The sequence below is a fragment of the Condylura cristata genome, unplaced genomic scaffold (genome assembly GCF_000260355.1).
Source record: "Condylura cristata isolate star-nosed mole 26May11 unplaced genomic scaffold, ConCri1.0 scaffold00025, whole genome shotgun sequence".
Classification (NCBI taxonomy): domain Eukaryota; kingdom Metazoa; phylum Chordata; class Mammalia; order Eulipotyphla; family Talpidae; genus Condylura; species Condylura cristata.
In genome coordinates this window covers 28,186,264-28,202,774 of record NW_004567126.1, presented here as the reverse complement: position 1 = coordinate 28,202,774, position 16,511 = coordinate 28,186,264, and the positions used below count along the sequence as shown (strand labels likewise).

At 50.4% G+C, this 16,511-nt stretch overlaps 2 protein-coding genes and 1 pseudogene across 2 annotated transcripts in view; 1 reads left to right on the top strand and 2 right to left on the bottom strand.

Annotated features, from left to right (window-relative positions):
• Positions 1 to 1,231: 1,231 nt before the first annotated feature.
• On the bottom strand, positions 1,232 to 11,239 carry ARRDC5 (arrestin domain containing 5). The gene is given in 4 exon segments (XM_012729533.1): positions 1,232 to 1,295; positions 1,297 to 1,760; positions 9,388 to 9,590; positions 10,987 to 11,239. Coding segments are annotated over 4 exon segments (984 nt in total).
• A 3,164-nt stretch (positions 11,240 to 14,403) lies between these two features.
• On the bottom strand, positions 14,404 to 14,800 carry LOC101627870 (annotated as a pseudogene).
• A 1,333-nt stretch (positions 14,801 to 16,133) lies between these two features.
• Positions 16,134 to 16,511, top strand: part of UHRF1 (ubiquitin-like with PHD and ring finger domains 1) — a 32,017-nt gene continuing 31,639 nt past the window's right edge. Inside the window, exon 1 of the mRNA XM_004688874.2 lies at positions 16,134 to 16,286. Within this exon, the coding sequence (XP_004688931.1) occupies positions 16,134 to 16,286 (153 nt within the window). The remainder of the gene's footprint in view (positions 16,287 to 16,511) is intronic.

Sequence of the window (16,511 nt, the reverse complement as noted above, 5' to 3'; positions counted from 1 at the left end):
CAAGACCAGCCCCGTGACCCTTGCCGCTCCCCCCAAAAGTCTTTTTTGTTTTTGATCAATCACCCCAGAGTTGGATCCTTTTGTCCAATGAAAGGAAAACCACTTGCTCAAATCTGCAGAGGCAAACCCCACCCTTGTCCAGCAAAGATACTCCAGACAACCAGCAACCAGGACCCCTACTCCAGTAAGCTCTTATAGTGAGGCCCTAAAAATGTGATTACAAGGGAAGGGTCTTTCCCTGTAAGAAATACTGATTTCAAAAAAGAAATAACAAATCTGTGCACCCCGTTTGTCCTGCCTCCTCCCCCAAAAGTTGGATTTAAGATAGTGGCAGTCGGCACTATCCCAACTTGTCTTCTGGAATCTTCTGAACTGCACAGGGCCTGCCAGTGAAGTTTATATAGCTCCCGTCAGTGTGGCTGATGGGGCGGGGGTGCTGCTGTGTGAGGCAGGTGGGAGTACATTGTATCCCCTGGGTAACTGGGGAGCTCTTTTCTCTCGTCAGCCCCAAACAGGCATACTCTGGCCTATTCCTTCAGTCTTGGCCTAGCGGGGTCTTAGCCCAGAGTGCCCTGGGGGCCCAAAGGAGATTTCAAGTAGAGGAGTGAGGTGGCCTGACTTATGCTAGATATGTTGTGTTTGCTTAGGGAATGGGGTTGCCAGGTAAAATCCAGGATACCTAGTTCCATCAGAACATAATGATGAATGCTTTTTTAAAAAACATGAACAAATCCCAAATACAGCATTGGGACATACGAAAAAAAGTGTTGTTCCTCAGAAATTCAAATTTAACTGGGCATTCTGGATGTGTTTTTTTCCAGGAGGATAGAAGTTGGAGGACAAGATCAGGAGCTAAGAGGACCGAAGTGGATATAAGTAGCATCTCTGGTCCCCACCACTTGGTGCTGGGGGCACCCCATAATCCTCTCAGTTGAAGCAGCTGATCATCCAAGCAGACTTCAGCAGGGACCCCGAGGGCAGAGGACCAGCGGTCCGGGTGGTGTGGGAGCCAGGAGGGGCTGGCTCTGGAGGTTGAGTCCAGGAAGATTCCCTTTGTCCTCCCCATCCGCTCCTGAACTTTCTACAGATGGGAGAAGTGGACGCCACACTGACTGGAGCTTGGAAGGCTGCAAGCAATGTGCTACCCACACCCAGGATCCTCTGAAAATTATTTAGGTAAGAAATACAGGTAGAGACTGATAAAGTCTTTACTCTTTAGAAATTTGGGTACTTAACTCTGCAGATTCTGGCTCACAGGTTAACACGCCCTCCCCTGGCAGAGGGCAGTGGTCTGAGTCCACTGGGGCACTGATGATGATAATGGGGGCCTTGGCCTTCACGCTGGTGAGGGACCAGGGTAGGTGGACGGTGCTGACCAGCTCGTAGTGAGTGCTCATGATCTCGCAATCTGTTGTGCTGCTGCTGACGGACAGCACCTGAGGGAGGTTGAAGGCGCTGACGATCTTGGTGGTGTTGAAGGGTGTGATCTGGGTGTTGGCTTCCTGCCGCAGCAGCTCGCTGCTGTCCACTCGAGACCGCTGCTCAGCGTTGGGCGTGAAGCCCTTGTACAGCACGTGGGCATAGAGGGCGGAGATGACGGTCTTGATGCACTTGCTGGTCTGATTGTTGATTTCTGTGGTGAAAACGATCCTCTCCCCTGGCATGAAGATGTTCTTCTCCATCTGGATTTGTAGGCAGATGGTTCCTTGACTACAGCAGTTATAGGACACCTTCTTCTCAGTTTGCACGAACAGGGGATTCTAGAAGTTGGAAAAGGGGGAGGCAGACAACGGTTGGGGATCATGGCCACAAGCGCCACCCACCGAATATTCCACCTTGATACCTCCCACAATCTCTAGGCCTTCGGAGACACTCCTGTGAGGGGCACTGAAGCCTTCAGGATTTTATACTCCAGACCCTACAATCGTCTTTAATCAAGGCCTTTTGCCATCCTGAGTATCAATTTCCTTATCTGTCAAATAGGTCTAAGAAATCCACAAGGTCCTGACTTAATCCCCAGCTCCATTACTTACTGCCGTATATCCTGGAAAAGTGACTTGACTTCTTTGAGCCCTAGTTTTCTGGGAGACAGGGAATGTCTTTCTGTCTAAGCTTTAGACCTCTGGTTTATCCAAATACTGCAGAAAACTCTACAGGCCCTGAGTCATGAAAAGCAAAGGGTAGAGTGGAAATGACGTAATGTGCTTCAAGTGCTTAAAAATGCCTCGTAATGGAAAAAAAAATGTGCAAAATGATGTAAAAATAAACTTTGTAATAAAAAAAATACTCAAGGAAAAAAAAATAAATATAAAAAAAAATGCCTCGTAATGAAGTTCATGTATCAAGTCGTGCTGGATTGCAGATAAAGTCACATGTATAGTAGACTTAATGTGTGACTTGATAATGCCTAATTGTTGATCCTAACTAAGAGTTTTCCAAAAACCCTTAACCACTATAAGAACATATAGCTCAACCACAAAAACCCTACGAAAGGAATGTATACTCCTGTGAATTATTTTATTTTATTATTATGACCACTCCACCTAAACTCCACCTAAGTCAAGAAGTGGAAATGTGCAAGTTTTGCCCCCAAAATTCTCACACAAGCCTAACTTCTCCCTCTTCCCCAAAAGTACAACAACCCTGAATGTTATAGTAATTGTTATCTTTGTCCCACACATGCATTCTCTTATTCCATTCATGCAGGGAACTAAACAACATATATAGTTTTTTTTTTTATTAAAAAGTTTATTTTTACATCATTTTGCACATTTTTTTTTCATCTCAATTGTAATCCCCACGGGTTTCCCATCACCAAATCACCCCTGTGCCACCACCCTAGTCCCGTGCATTTCCCTCCCTTCCCCCCTCCCCCGTTTTTGGTCCCATTCCCCACTCCACCCCCACAGAATGTCTCTGGTCCATGGTTGTTCATTATTTTTGTTATTTTCTCGCCTGGTCCATTATACTCCTGCTATGAGTGAAACCATCCGGTATTTTTCTTTCTCTTTCTGGCTTATCTCACTAAGCATGATCTTTTCCAGCTCTATCCAAGTTGCTGCAAAAGACATGTGTTTCTCTTTTTTGGTTGCTGAGTAATATTCCATTGTATATAACAACATATATAGTTTTAAGGGAAACATGTGTAAAGAATACTTTAAGTCTAAAGATATCTGCCAATCATTAAGAAATAAAACTACTGGGCCCTCCCTGGTGGCACAGTGGGTTAGGATGCAGCACTGCAAGCTGGCCACAGCAGCTTCAGTGTGAGTTTGATCCCTGGCCCTGGAGGTGATCCACATGGCACAGCAGACCTCTCCTGATCTGCCTGCTGCTCCCCCTCAGCAGTCCCACTCTGTCTCCGGTGAATCCTCTCACTGCCGCTGCACCTCTGGCCTGCACCCCCCTTCTGTATGCATAAATAAATACATCTTTAAAAAAAAAAAGAAAGGAAGAAAACTACCAATTGGACTGAAATCGCATGGGTTCTGTGTTCTCAACTCAATGTCACTCTCGTGCACTTTCACATTATCAGGAAGGCGATGCGAGATATGATGTTGTTTTACATGTTTTAATACTCGGAATAAATCAGGCTATGTATTTCCCAGCGGCTTGCTTTACTAGCTCAACATCCTGCATCCGTACAGCACTCACATCGGCCTGTCCTTCCCATTCATTTGTTTTCGTGATGACAAGTGCAGGTATCACACAGTAACTGCCCCACCCGCCTCTTGATGGACATCGAGATATTGTTTCCATGGATTTGATATCATGAAAGCATTAGGTGGAGCATCCTGAAAACACTTTTCTTGGGCTTATGCACAAGGAAGAACTGCTGTAGGGCACAGACTTGGCAATTTTTTCCTGTAAAGGGCATGATAATAAATATTTTAGGCTTTGTAGCTACATAGTGTATTTGACCTACATTATTATTTTATTTTTAACCACAACTCATATTTGAAACATAGCTTTTAATATCATGGCAAAGGACACAAAGCTATAATTACATCTATGAAAGATAAATAAAATACACAATATGACATAATATTGAGACTTATTATGTCTACTGATATTTTCAATTTTACTTTATTCTATTCTATTTCTTCTTTTAAATTTATTATTAAATTTACTTTATTCTTTTACATTTATTCTTTTTAAAAAGTCTGCAACCCCTTGAAATGATTTTGTTACTTCTAGTCTACTTAGAGTATTTTTCCTATGGTTTGTTTCCTATAAAATAAAAATTTTAGGGCCCTCCCTGGTGGCACAGCAGTTTAAAGCGCAGCACTGCAAGCTGGCCACAGCCGCTTTAGTGCAAGTTCAATCTCCCATCCCAGAGGTGACCCACAAAGTGCAGCAGAACTTTCCTGCCTCCCCGCTGCTCCCCTCAGCAGTGTACTTCATCAATATGGCTATTCTGCTCCGCACTCTGTCTCTGGTGAATCCTCTCACTGTCCCTGCACCCCAGTTCTATATGCATAAATAAATAAATCTTAAAAAATAAAAATTTTATAAAAGTTAGCTGGTTTAACCTACCATATATATATATTTTTTTGTTAAATCCTATCTACTCTACTTATTCAATACTATTCTAATTTGTCTTACTCATTGATTTTATAAAATCAAAATTGTTGCACCCACCAAATTTATATTTTGACATATTCTCCTCTAGCTTTTCATTTAAAAAGTGTTCATTGACACTCACCAAATGGATTTTTAAATATTTTCTATTCTACTTATTTTAGTCTCCGTTCCATTTTTTATTTTATACAACTAAGTTTGCAACCCACAAGCTTGATTTTTTCCCTGATATTTTTTACTTTGATCTTGCCTATTCTTTCATTTTATAAAAATATCCTTGCAACTGGCTCAATTGATTTTGCAACCTACTACTGAGTGGGTCACAGCCAAGATCTGAAAATCATTCCTGCAGGTCCTCTGTCTTTCCTCTTAGAGACCTTAGACTGAGCCCTGACCTCTGACCTCACCTCCTGCCCTCTTCTGGCCCCTGCCTCTCTTAGGTCTTCCTCTTCTAAATCCCTCCAGTCTTATTCGAAAATTCCTTTTATGCGTTAGGACCCTGCAGGTGTTAGGAACTGGCTGCCCTAATTCAGGCTGAAGCTGGTAGTTCTATCTCAGTCCTGAAGGTGGTGCCAAGAGGTACCAGCAGGGCCCTGGCAGAGATCCCCAGGCAAGGCCAGGCCAGGTGGCCAAAGGGCCCTGATTCCCAAGAATGGTAATGTGTGATGCCAACATTGGCTATCCTAGATGGGGGGGGGGGGTTTACTGAAACCCCACGTTTTCTTTGGCATATATGACACTTTGGGAAGATTCATTGACTCAGTGTTTCCTCATATTAACTTGGGTCCAAGTTCAAAGAAAGCCCATGGTAAGCAAAGACCAGCTCCACCCCTACCCTGGTAGGACGATGTAAATCAACGATGCACTTGATAATGAACCAGGTCATTTCTGATAGGGGCAGCGAAGAGCAATGAGATAAAGGAAGAGGAGGCGGGGTCTCAGAGCTAAGAGTGAGGAAAGTTCTTGGGACAGATTTTCTTTCAAATGGTACTTAAGCTTGGGTCATGCAATGACCCAAGCAATGGGTCATGGCTTTCAAAATTCTACAGGTACAAAGAGTAGTGGAAATGTGCAGAAATTGGAACCCTCACCTGCTGCTGGTGGGGTGAAAAATGGGGCAGTTAGTGGGAAGCTGCAGCATGTTCTCACACGGAGAAACAGAGTTAACGTAACTCAGCGAGGCCACTGCACGCACCTAATCGAGAGCCGCCAAAGGTACATCCGCGCAACACTTGCACACACCTGTTAACAGCGGCGTGATTTGTAACAGCCAAGAATAGAAACAGCTCGTGTCCATCAACCATCACAATCAAAATGTGATGCAGCCCACAAGCGAGTGTCAGCCAGTCATCCACAGCAAGGACGCGCCGAGACACAGTGCAGCGTGGGTGGACGTGAAAACACTGCGTTACGTGGCGCACGTTTGACGTCAGAGCTCACGCAGGGCGTGATTCCAGGTATAGGAAATGCCGTGCAGGCAAATTCAGAGAGATAGGAAATCGGGTTCTGGTTGCGGGGGTGGCATGGGAAAATTGCACAAGAGATGCAAGATTTCTTTTAGGGGTAATGAAAGGGTGTGACACGGACGTTGGTGACAGTGAACATTGAAAATCATTGCACTGTAAACTTTGAAAGGTGACTTATAAGGCATGTGGTTAGATCGCAGCAAAAATGCTTTTTAAAAATATGGAAGGGGACAGCTCCCCCTCGCTCGCCAGGGTCCTTCTAGAGGCAGCTTCTGCTGCAGGCTCCGCTGCCCTTGCAGAAACCCTCGCGCCTGCGCACCTCGTTTCTGCCGCTGATGGCGCCGGCTGGGCCCGTCGTGCTGAACTTCGCTTTGTTCCCTCAACCCAGGACTTTGAGTTCCGACAGGGAGCGTGGCGCCTTTCTGTGTTGTTTTCTTTCTTTTTCTCTTGACAATATCTATAGATTATTCCTTGGGCTAATTATCTCTCCTCTTAATAGTTGCCTTAGCCACACACATTTTAAGTTGGCTCTAATTCTTTGCCATTTTACAAACAACACGTCTAGAGCTCATGTCACATCGGAGAAATAGTATCAGTAAGAGAAATTTCTAGGAGCCCTCCCTGGTGGCGCAATGGGTTTAAATACAGCACTGTGAAGCTACCCACAGCCACTGCAGCATGAGTTCGATCCCCGGCCAGGGAGCAGACCCCCATGGCACAGTAGTCCTTTCCAGTCTCCCCATCGCTCCCCTCAGCTTGTCAATCTGCCTGTTCTGCTCCCCACGTTGTCTCTGGTGAATCTTTTCACTGCCCCTGCACCTCTGGCATGTACTCCAGTTCTGTATACAAAAATCTTTTAAAAAGAGAGAGAAATTTCTAGAAGAGAATGGCTGGAGCAAAGTGTACATTAGTTTTAATTTGGATAGATACAGCCATATGGCCCTCCCAAGAGGTTATGGCAATGTATTTACCCATCAGCAAAGCAGATGAGTTAAAACATGATTTCTGAGTAAAGATTTGAAGAAAGGGCCCTCCCTGGTGGCTCAAGGGTTACATTCCAGCACTATGAAGCTATCTGCAGCCACTGCAATACCAGTTCAATTCCCAGCCAGGGAGTGACCCACAGGGCGCAGCAGACCTCTCCTGTCTCCTGCTGCTCTCCCAGCAGCGTACTTCAGTGGATCTGCCTGTTCTGCTCCACGCTCTGTCTCTGGTGAGTCCTTTCACCCCTGCACCTCTGGGCTTGTTCTTGTATGCATAAATACATGAATCTTAAAAAAAAAAAAAAGCTCTGAAGAACGAAGAGGGCTGATTTGCCTCCCTGTGCTCTGGGCAGAGGATACACCAGGGCAAACGCCCTGGGACAGGATGCAGCATGTGGCGGAAACAAAGAGGAGGCCTGTGTGACTGAATCAGGGTGGAGGGAGAGAGGGAAGAGACACCGGCAGGGAGAGGACAGGGCAGGGCCTCGGAGGGCCGTGGGGGCCACCGCCTGGCTCCCCTCTGGCTGCTCTGAGAAAGCACTTCTACCTGGTCAGGCGCCCTCATTTCACCCCTGACTCAGAGAGGTAACCTCGGTGTCCCCCTGCCTGCACCATCTATCCTTTGAAAAACGGCAAGGAGTTGGCTTCTCCACCCCCACAGCCTCTGCCCACAACCTTCAGGGCTCCCTTCTCACTCAGGAGAAAGGCCCAAATCTCCCAGCACCTACGACCCTGCACAACTGCCCCACCCCACCCCACCCCCTGCGCTGCTCCCCTCCCTTCTTTCTCCTTTGCTCACTCGGCTCCAGCGCTGTGAATCCCTGTTATTCTGCCAACAAGCCAGGCATAGCACTGCCTCAGGGCCTTTGCACGTGCTGGGGCTGCTTCCTGGAAGACTCCACCTTCGGATAGCCCCATGGCTTTCTTCCTTTCCTCTTTTGATTTTCTGTTAAAACGTCACTTTCTCAAAAAGGCCACCTTTACCCCGTCTAGTTAAACAGTACTGAATACCCCAAAAAAGTATTTTCATACTCTCAAAGTTTAACGACAGCTCCCTTTGTTGCTGTGAGAATGGCGTCCGTCCTTCCTACTTACTGGGCACGTCCTCGGGAGACAACGAGTTAGTGCTTAACTCTCCTCCCAAGCACCTAACAAGGCAAGTAGTTTCACGATTATTCCCAATGGACAGATGAGGCTCTGTGAGGTGTTGTTAACTGCCCCAGGTCATCAGCTGAGGAAGTGCCCGGCTGGAAGATCTCCAACCTGGCCCCAGCCGATGCTATAGCGTTTTGCTCCAACTCCAGTCTTGTGCAACCTGCACCCAAAGCAGCTTTGCAGGACTCCCAGAAGGGCATCGCCTGCTTAAGGTCACACACATGGCCAAGTGCACCTGCTAAACGTTCAGGCCTGCACATCCTCTCAGGGCCAATCTACCCCTCCAAGCCTCTCTAGGGATTGTTTGGGTCATCCCATAAGATTGGCGGGGCTAGTGATCATCCTTGTTGCACAGATAATAACACCACTAGCGACGAGATTTATGGGGCACGCCACCACCCCCAACCCATGCCAGGCACTGTGCAAAGCCCTGGACTTGCATTCCATCTACGCATTGTTCCTTCTAGCTCCTAGGAAGCAGGCTTTATCTGTGAGCTCATTTTACAGACAAGGAAACGCAGGCACAGAAAGGCAACGTCCTTGCACAGGGCCACAGAGCAGAGTGGGTGGGCACAGGGGTTTTAACCTGGCCGTCTACAGTGGAAAGGCCAGCCCTCCCAGCCACACGGGTCTGGTAGCAATGGAGTCCCCAGGGAGTTGACGTGACTTTGGTCAACGATACGCCAGCCACCTGGACTTCCGGCTCTGCACCTGGCCTTCACGAGCTCTCCACTGAGGCAGACCCAAGCCATGTGTCCTTCCTTTCCCCTGCTAGGAGGCCACCCCTTTTCCTGGCTTCTTAGACGATGGGGGTGCATGTCTGAGGGCCACAGGCGGGACCTGCACAAGTGCCCCGGCTCTCTCTCCCCAGGGTCTCACTCGGTCCTGACTCACCGGGACATTTGGTCTGTGCCGGGCACTGTGCAGGTCTGAGCAGCATGCCCAGGCTCTACTCAGTAGCACCCTCTAGATCCTGCCCAGTCTCCCCAGTGGGGCACCCCCCAGCCCCAGGTGAGAGCTGCTGCTTTAGTTCTTGCCTTGGTGTCTGAGTCCCCTTTTGACAATGTGCTGGTACTGGGGAGTGGCCAATATCTGTCTTGCTCCCCCACTGGGGCTTTTTCTGTCTCCTGCCCACCTACTTTCCCCTTCCTGCAGGGGAGCTTGGAGGACAAGTCCCACCTCTGCTTCTCCCCCATGTCTACCTGCACTGGTTTTTCTTTGAAGTTTGAAGTCCCTTGAACCAACAAGTACATTCGCTTCTTGGCTAGGATGCGCTCTCGACCCATGCAGGAAGCTTGCAGAAAATAGGAGACGTGGCCCATCTTGCTGGTGAACGTAGAAAGAAGCCTGGGAGGTAAGTTGAAATGGAAGTCAAAGGTGTGGCTGCCTGCACTTAACCAATTATCTGAAAGCAAAACATACCAATGCCATCAGAAGGTTCTAGAATTTTTTCCCTTTCATTTATTGTTTTGGTAGGGAGGTTCTGGACCTGGTTTGTCTGTCCCTGAGCTTGGCTGAGATCTGTGCTTTGAGGGACCTGCATGGTCCCTACATATTTATCCAAGAAGAAAACACTGGGGGTTGGGCTCAGCTGGTCAGGTACACGGTGTGGCCGATCACTTGCTTGCCCTTACTGTGGGCCTTCACGATTCAGCTGCACATTCATTCAACAATCTTGAGCATCTACTGTGTGCTAGAGGTTGTTTTAGGCAGCATTCACAGCAGCGAGCAAGGCACACAAATACCTCTGCCCTCATAGACATTGGGCTTTTGTGCATTGCAAACTGTAAGTGCTTGGTTGAGAGGTGGCTGAGGACCAGGGTGGGACTCAAACTACCCCCCTTTCTGTGATCTCCCCATTTATTTATTTTGCTTGCATTTCTCCAAAACCCCTTTATCATCATTTCTTCTGCACTTAATGCAACCCTAAAGACTCGGGGGTCCTCTGCCTGGTTTGTGACCCTGTGAGCTCCTGGCAAGAGCTGTGTGAGTGAACCCATGCCAGCTTCAGGTTCAAGCTCTAGGGAAAAGGCTTTGGGGTGGGAGAGGGTGTTACCTAATGCTGGGGAGAGTTTCGGTTGAAAGGACTAACGCTTAGTAAGCACTCACTGTATAGCCCTTCACATGCAGTAAGCCCTCAAGCGCTCCTACTCCCATTTTATGGAAGGGGTAATGGGGACAGAGTTGACACAATTGCGTTCCTTTCCTGTATAATCCCCCGGCCAGCATCTTCCCCACCACCCAGCTCTGAGTTTAGCTTAGCCCTGTCACAAGCAACCTCCGTAACCACCCATCTAGAGTCTAAAATTAAATTTCATTCAAATATGGGCCAAGTGTTCAACTTGGCCATGGAATACCCAGATACAGCCCTCGTGAACACGTTTTGGGACGGACATGTGTCTCCCCACCTTGAGATCAGAATTGTGGGATCCTTCCTTGACAGGTTCCCCTGCCTTCTGCCTCCAGTCTCTTCCCTACGGCCACAGAACTCCGTGGGTTTCACTGAGTCGTGTTTATGGGCAAAATCACAGAAAGGGTTTTTAAGGGCCACCCAAAGGGGGTTATTGGGCTGAGAATGGCATTTTCAGGGTGACTCCTTTGCAACTTCATTTTGGGGGTCTGGGCTCTGGCTCACTTCTTATGTTATTTTTGTGTCTCTGATGGTTATTGTTCTATGCGGCTTCCCTCCTGGGGGGTTGTCCACTTCTCTTTCCCTGGGGGTTTATTGATCCCTAAGGCGGTTTCCCTTCCAGACCCAGGTTCCCACTATGGCCAGGGTTGGCTGTTGGTCTTGTCCTTACCCTCCACTGGGAACGTCTTTGTCTTATGCACGTAGTCAGCCTTGTTGTTGCAAATAACATCTCTGCTATAATCACGGGATGCCCCGGTTTCTTCATTCCACTCCACGTAACCCCTTCCCACGAGCTCCACCTTCACTATGGGGTCCACAAGTGTGCTGTTCAGGGTTAAGACCACCTCCCCTTTTATGCTGGAGCCAGCCAGGTAGATTGCATCCTTGGGCAGCACTAACTCGATAGACTTCACCACAGACATGGGGGGTTAGGGTAGTAGACAAACATCCTTCCCTCCCCCATGCCTTGGTTGAGCTGAGGTCACCTGTCTGTGACATCATCCATCCAGGGTTCCGGGAGGCAAGGATGTTGGGTGGACGGCAGCTTGGAAATCCCAGAGTCCTCACTGGATTGTGCAAGAATAGACTGGTGGGTTGTTGTGTTTGTTTGTTTTTTTCCCCTAGGAAACAAACAACCATCACAAACCCTGCTTTTCCTGCCACACAGGGAATCCCAGTCATGCCAGAGTTTAGGGACCTGTGTTTGAGGAATTCTTCCAAACACTCTGGTGAAGTAGGCATTGAGCTCCAGTTACAGATGCAGAGGCCTGAGGGTGAGCCCAGAGGTATTTTTTCGCTCTAACGGGTGGCCCACAAATATGGTATGTGCCCTTCTCAAGGTTCACATAGGGGCTTGGGGTGATACACATATAACAATTATCATTTTAATGGCTGTCTATTTATACCAGTCTGTGTTAGAAAAAAATCTGATAAAGCCTCAATATGCTCAAAGCATTGTGTGCTCCATCTAAACATAGACACTGTCATGAAGCACCAACTCCTTGTACAACCAACTTTCATCTTCCTGCCTGTGTCTCCCCATTAGAGAGGACATCTCTGCCCCTCTCCTCCACCTCCATCCCCCAGTATGGGTCTTTCTCTCTGTGTCCACCAATGGCAGCTTGACTTAAAGTCTGGTTCAGACAAGGGTGGGTTGGCAAGAAAAATTTGTTGAATGACTTAATGACCTTTAGGAGCATGTCATGTTACAGAGAGGAAATTGAGACCCTTTGCACCCTAGGGGTTATTCCTGGTCTCTTTTGCAGGGGTAGGTTAGTGCCCAAGTGGAAGAGACAACAAACCAAGAGAAGTCTAGAAAGTGCCCATTTTCTGGTCCTCCCTGGTGGTGCATTGAGTTAAGGCACAGCACTGCAAACTAGCTGCAGCTGCTTCAGTGCGAGTTCAATTCCCTGCCCTGGAGGCGACCCACATGGTGCAGCAGACCTCTCCTGTCTTGCCCGCTGTTCCCCTCAACAGTGTACTTCAACATTCTGCCTGTTTTGCTCCCCACTCTGTCTCTGATGAACCCTCTCACCACCCCCTGCACCTCTGGCCTCTACCTCAGTTCTGGATGCATATATAAATAAATCTAAAAGAAAGAAAGTGTCCATTTTCCAGACATTGGCCATCCTCACTCATGGTCCCTATTGAGTCCTTCACTTAACATTGGATGCATTTTGTGGACCTCAACGTCTTTCTAAGAGGCTTGTAAGCTGCTTAAGCGATGCTGGCATGGTCACCTACCCACATTACCTCATTCTTTACCCAAACAACCTTGCTGGCGTTCTTGAAATGACTTGAGTAATGGGGCCCTGCCTCACCCTCCCTCACAATCTTTTCTGCAGGGAAAGCCAGACACCTCTTCCTGTGTTAACTTCAGATATCTAAGCAACCTGGGTTGTGGCCTTCAAACACAAGTGAAGAGTGTATTCCTGCTTTTGGGTGTGCTGATTTGCAGCCGCAGGCACAGACACGATAGGCTCTCCCCAGGACGAAGGCAGCTTCCTGCAGCAGGTGTGATCAATTTGGATCTTATTTGCTTCACAAACTTGGTTAGGCTATCACTCCCTGCTCGCTACCTGTGGTGCCGGCTACCCATGACGGATGGGTGAGTGTTGAGAAATGTACTCAGTGGCACTGATGGAGTCCTAAAGTTGGAGAAAGTTAACAGCAGTTTCTGGACTTTGTAAATTGAACTGTATTAGTTTATTGTGGCTACTATAACAAATTACTACAAATGTAGCAGCTTAAGACAACTCAAATTTGTTCTCCATATTGGCCAGACATCAAAATGGGAATGAAGGGGCTAAAATCAAGGTGTCCCAAAAGTTGAGTTCTAGGGTTCTAACTGAGAATCTTCCACTGAACCTTTTCCAGCTTCTAGAAGCTTCCTAATTCTTTGCCTTTTGGTCTCAACATTCCAATTTCTACTTTTGATGTCTCCATGACCCACATGCCTTTCTTCACCCATATGGAGGCATTTGGTCTAAGGACCATCATCCTAAGAGATGGAGTTTTACCCCACCTGCAAAATCCCTTTTGCCATGGGAGGCACCATATTCATAGGTTCCAGGCATTAGGATGTGCACAACTTTGGGAGAACCATTATTCTGTCTACCACTTGGGGAAACAAAAGCAGAAGTACTAGCGTCAACATGAAAGGGACCCCTATGTACAGTAAACCAGAGAAACCATGTAAAAACAGAAAACTCATCACTTTTCTGCTCTCTGCCCTCCCATGCTGTGTGCTGTGCTCAAGGAAAACTCTAGTCTTCCTGGTAATCTGCAGGGTCGGCTGGGATACTCCTTTGATCTCACCTGCTTGCACGCTCCCTTGCGCTGAGTGTGTCCAGCTACACTGGCCTCCTGGCTGACCCTCCTCCACCTGTAAGCCTTTACTGCCCTCCTAGCTTGCCCTTCCTTCCTCCATTCTCTGGTCTTTTTCTCAGCTGAGATGGTATCTGCTGAGGGAGGCCCACAGCATTCACTTTAACCAAAATGGACCCTCCCCACCCCCACAAGGCCACCCCATCACTCTCCAGCTATTGTTTTAAGCATTCATTTCTTCATTGTAATCAGTAACATCTGAAATGATTTGCTTTATCCATTCATTTCTTGTCTCCCCAAGCCAGAATCGGCCCTTCTGGAGACCCCCAAAAGGAGGGGGTCTGTTGAGTCCCCTAGCTCTGAGCGCCCTGCCCAAGAACTCTGTAGGTATCTAACATGGGTCACTGTATGCCCAAGACTGGCCAGAGAGGAGGAGACGAGGCCTAGGGGGCAGGGCGGCCCTGCCCTCCTGGACAGCCCAGGAAGGCGGGAAAAGGAGGCGGGAAAACCAGCAAACAAACCCTGCGGGTGGGTAAGGTGGGAATTGCAGACCCTAGAACTGGAGCTAAAGGAGATTAGGTCGGCTATGGACGAACAGGGGGTCTTGCGGGGGGCAGGGGGGGCCTCACATTTGCTCCTGTCACCCTCCCCCTAGTGATTCGACCTTCCTTGCCCTACCGGTCAGTGGGTGCCTGGACAGGGGGGTTGTGCGAATTGATTTAAAGAAGTCAAGGGGTTTCTAGCCTGGGGGGGATTGTTCCTAGGGGCCACGCAAAGTTGGGGGGCCAGGTCCCGCCACCAAGCCCCGTTGCACGCCGGGTGCGCCCAACAGAGCGCGCAGTACTGGGCGGGGCCTTGGACCGCAGGGCGGAGTGGGGGGGGGTGGACAGAGGCGGGGGCGCCCCCCACCCCCTTTCTCGCTTCCCGCCACTGTGGCGGCCAATCACCGGGCAGGCGCCCGCCCCGGGCACGGCCTCCCGCGGCCCCGCAACTCCCAAACGCTGAGTTTTCGCGGGAAAAAAAATCAGAGCAGCCGGCGCAGTGGGCAGTGCAGGCTGTCCAGGCGCTCCGGTAACAAGCGCGTCCTTGCGGGGCCCGAACCACGTTCGCGGCTCCATCGCCACCCCCAGCCGGGCCAGGCACGCAGGCAGGCGAGTGGATCAGGGCGGCCGGAAAGGTGAGCGGCCCGGGTGATAGCAGTGCCAGCCCAGCCCGGGAGAACGCGGCGCGCCAGGCGCTGAGAGCTGGCAAAACTTTCCGGAGCTGCCCGGGAAGCTTGGCCAGCATGGGCGCACGCTTGCCCCGCGCCGGGGCTGTCCGGCTCGCGTTCTCGGGCTCTGCCTGGCTCCCCGTCGGCCGTTAGGAGTAGCCGTGGGCACACCGGGCTCCGGCCAGGGCCAGCGGAACATGCCCGGAGCCCCGCGGGGGTCTTGCCGGCTGTGTGGGGGAGGGCCCGGCGAGCCGCGGGGGAGGATGTCAGGCTCCGCGCCTGCGCGCGGGGCGCCCCGCGATTCAATTGTCGCGCCCGGGCCCGATTTCGCGCGCCCTTAGTTCCCCGGGCGCGTATGCGCCAATGGGAAGCGAGCGGGGCGGAGCGGTCGGGCGCTGCGAAGCCAATGAGCTCTCTGGCTCAAGTGAAAGGGGGCGGGATTTGGCGCGCGGGGCCCCTGAGCCGGTCCGGGTGGTGGGGGTGGGCGTGGGCTAGCTGGCGTGGCCTGCACGGGCGGGAGGGAGTATAAGAGGGGCTCTGGGGCGGTGGGCTGGGGTCCGGAGAAAGTGAGCCGACGCGCGGGGCCCCGGGGAACTGCGGTGAGTTGCGCGGCGCGCGCGGGGGTGGCCGGGACGGGGCGGCCGGTTGCTATGGCCACCGCGGGGCCGCCCCCGCCGCGCACGCGTGCGCGGGGGTGGCAGGGGGCCTCCCCCGCAGAGGGGTCTGGGGGTAGCGAGTCTCGGGCGAGATCCCCCTCCTTGCTCATACTTTGTTGAGTTCCCCCGGGACTTAGGAAGTTCCGAACCGTGCGGGACTTTGAGGTTTTTCTCTCGTGTCAGTATTCATCTGGGGAATGAATGAATGAATGAACGAACACACGAGCAAACCCCGCCACTCGCCTTTTGACGGCGTCCGCCTTACTTCTCTGTAGTTTGGTGTTTGCGCCCCTCCAGAAGGCGGGGTGTGTGGGGGGGCGGCTAGGTTAGGGGGGCGCTGGATCTGATTGAGTAGTTCGAGCAGCCTTTGCCCTTCTCTTAATTGCAGCTCCCTCTGCAGTCCTCCAGCGGCTGGTCATTAGTGCATTAACGCCTTAACTGACCGCCGGGCCCTGAGCCCGCTCTCCCAGTCAGTAGGGCCTAAGGGATTGAGGGGCCCTTTCGGGAGTTTCCTGGTATCCACAGACTGGACAAAAGCAGGAATGACCAGCCTATGGCATGACTGGTGTGACTGGCGGAACTGACCCAGGGGTTCTGCTCTCTCCCTCAGCACCAGCAGACACCATGTGGATCCAGGTTCGTACTATGGATGGGAAGGTGACCCACACTGTGGACTCACTGTCCAGGCTGACCAAGGTGGAAGAGCTGAGGAGAAAGATCCAGGAGCTGTTCCACGTGGAGCCAGGCCTTCAGAGGCTTTTCTACAGGGGCAAGCAGGTAAACCAGCCCTGCAGGCTGTCTGCCGCCCGCCCTGCACCTTTGTTCTTCGCTGGGCCGGGCGGCCACCAGCACATACACTCTCCCCCCTTGTCCGGTATGCTTCACGTCTCCACAGAAACCTCAAATGCCTGAGTGAGGAACAAAGAACTGACTCTCGGATTGACACACCGGGCAGGCAGCTGGCACTGGAATCTGCAGCATTTGTGCTAATAAACTATTCCC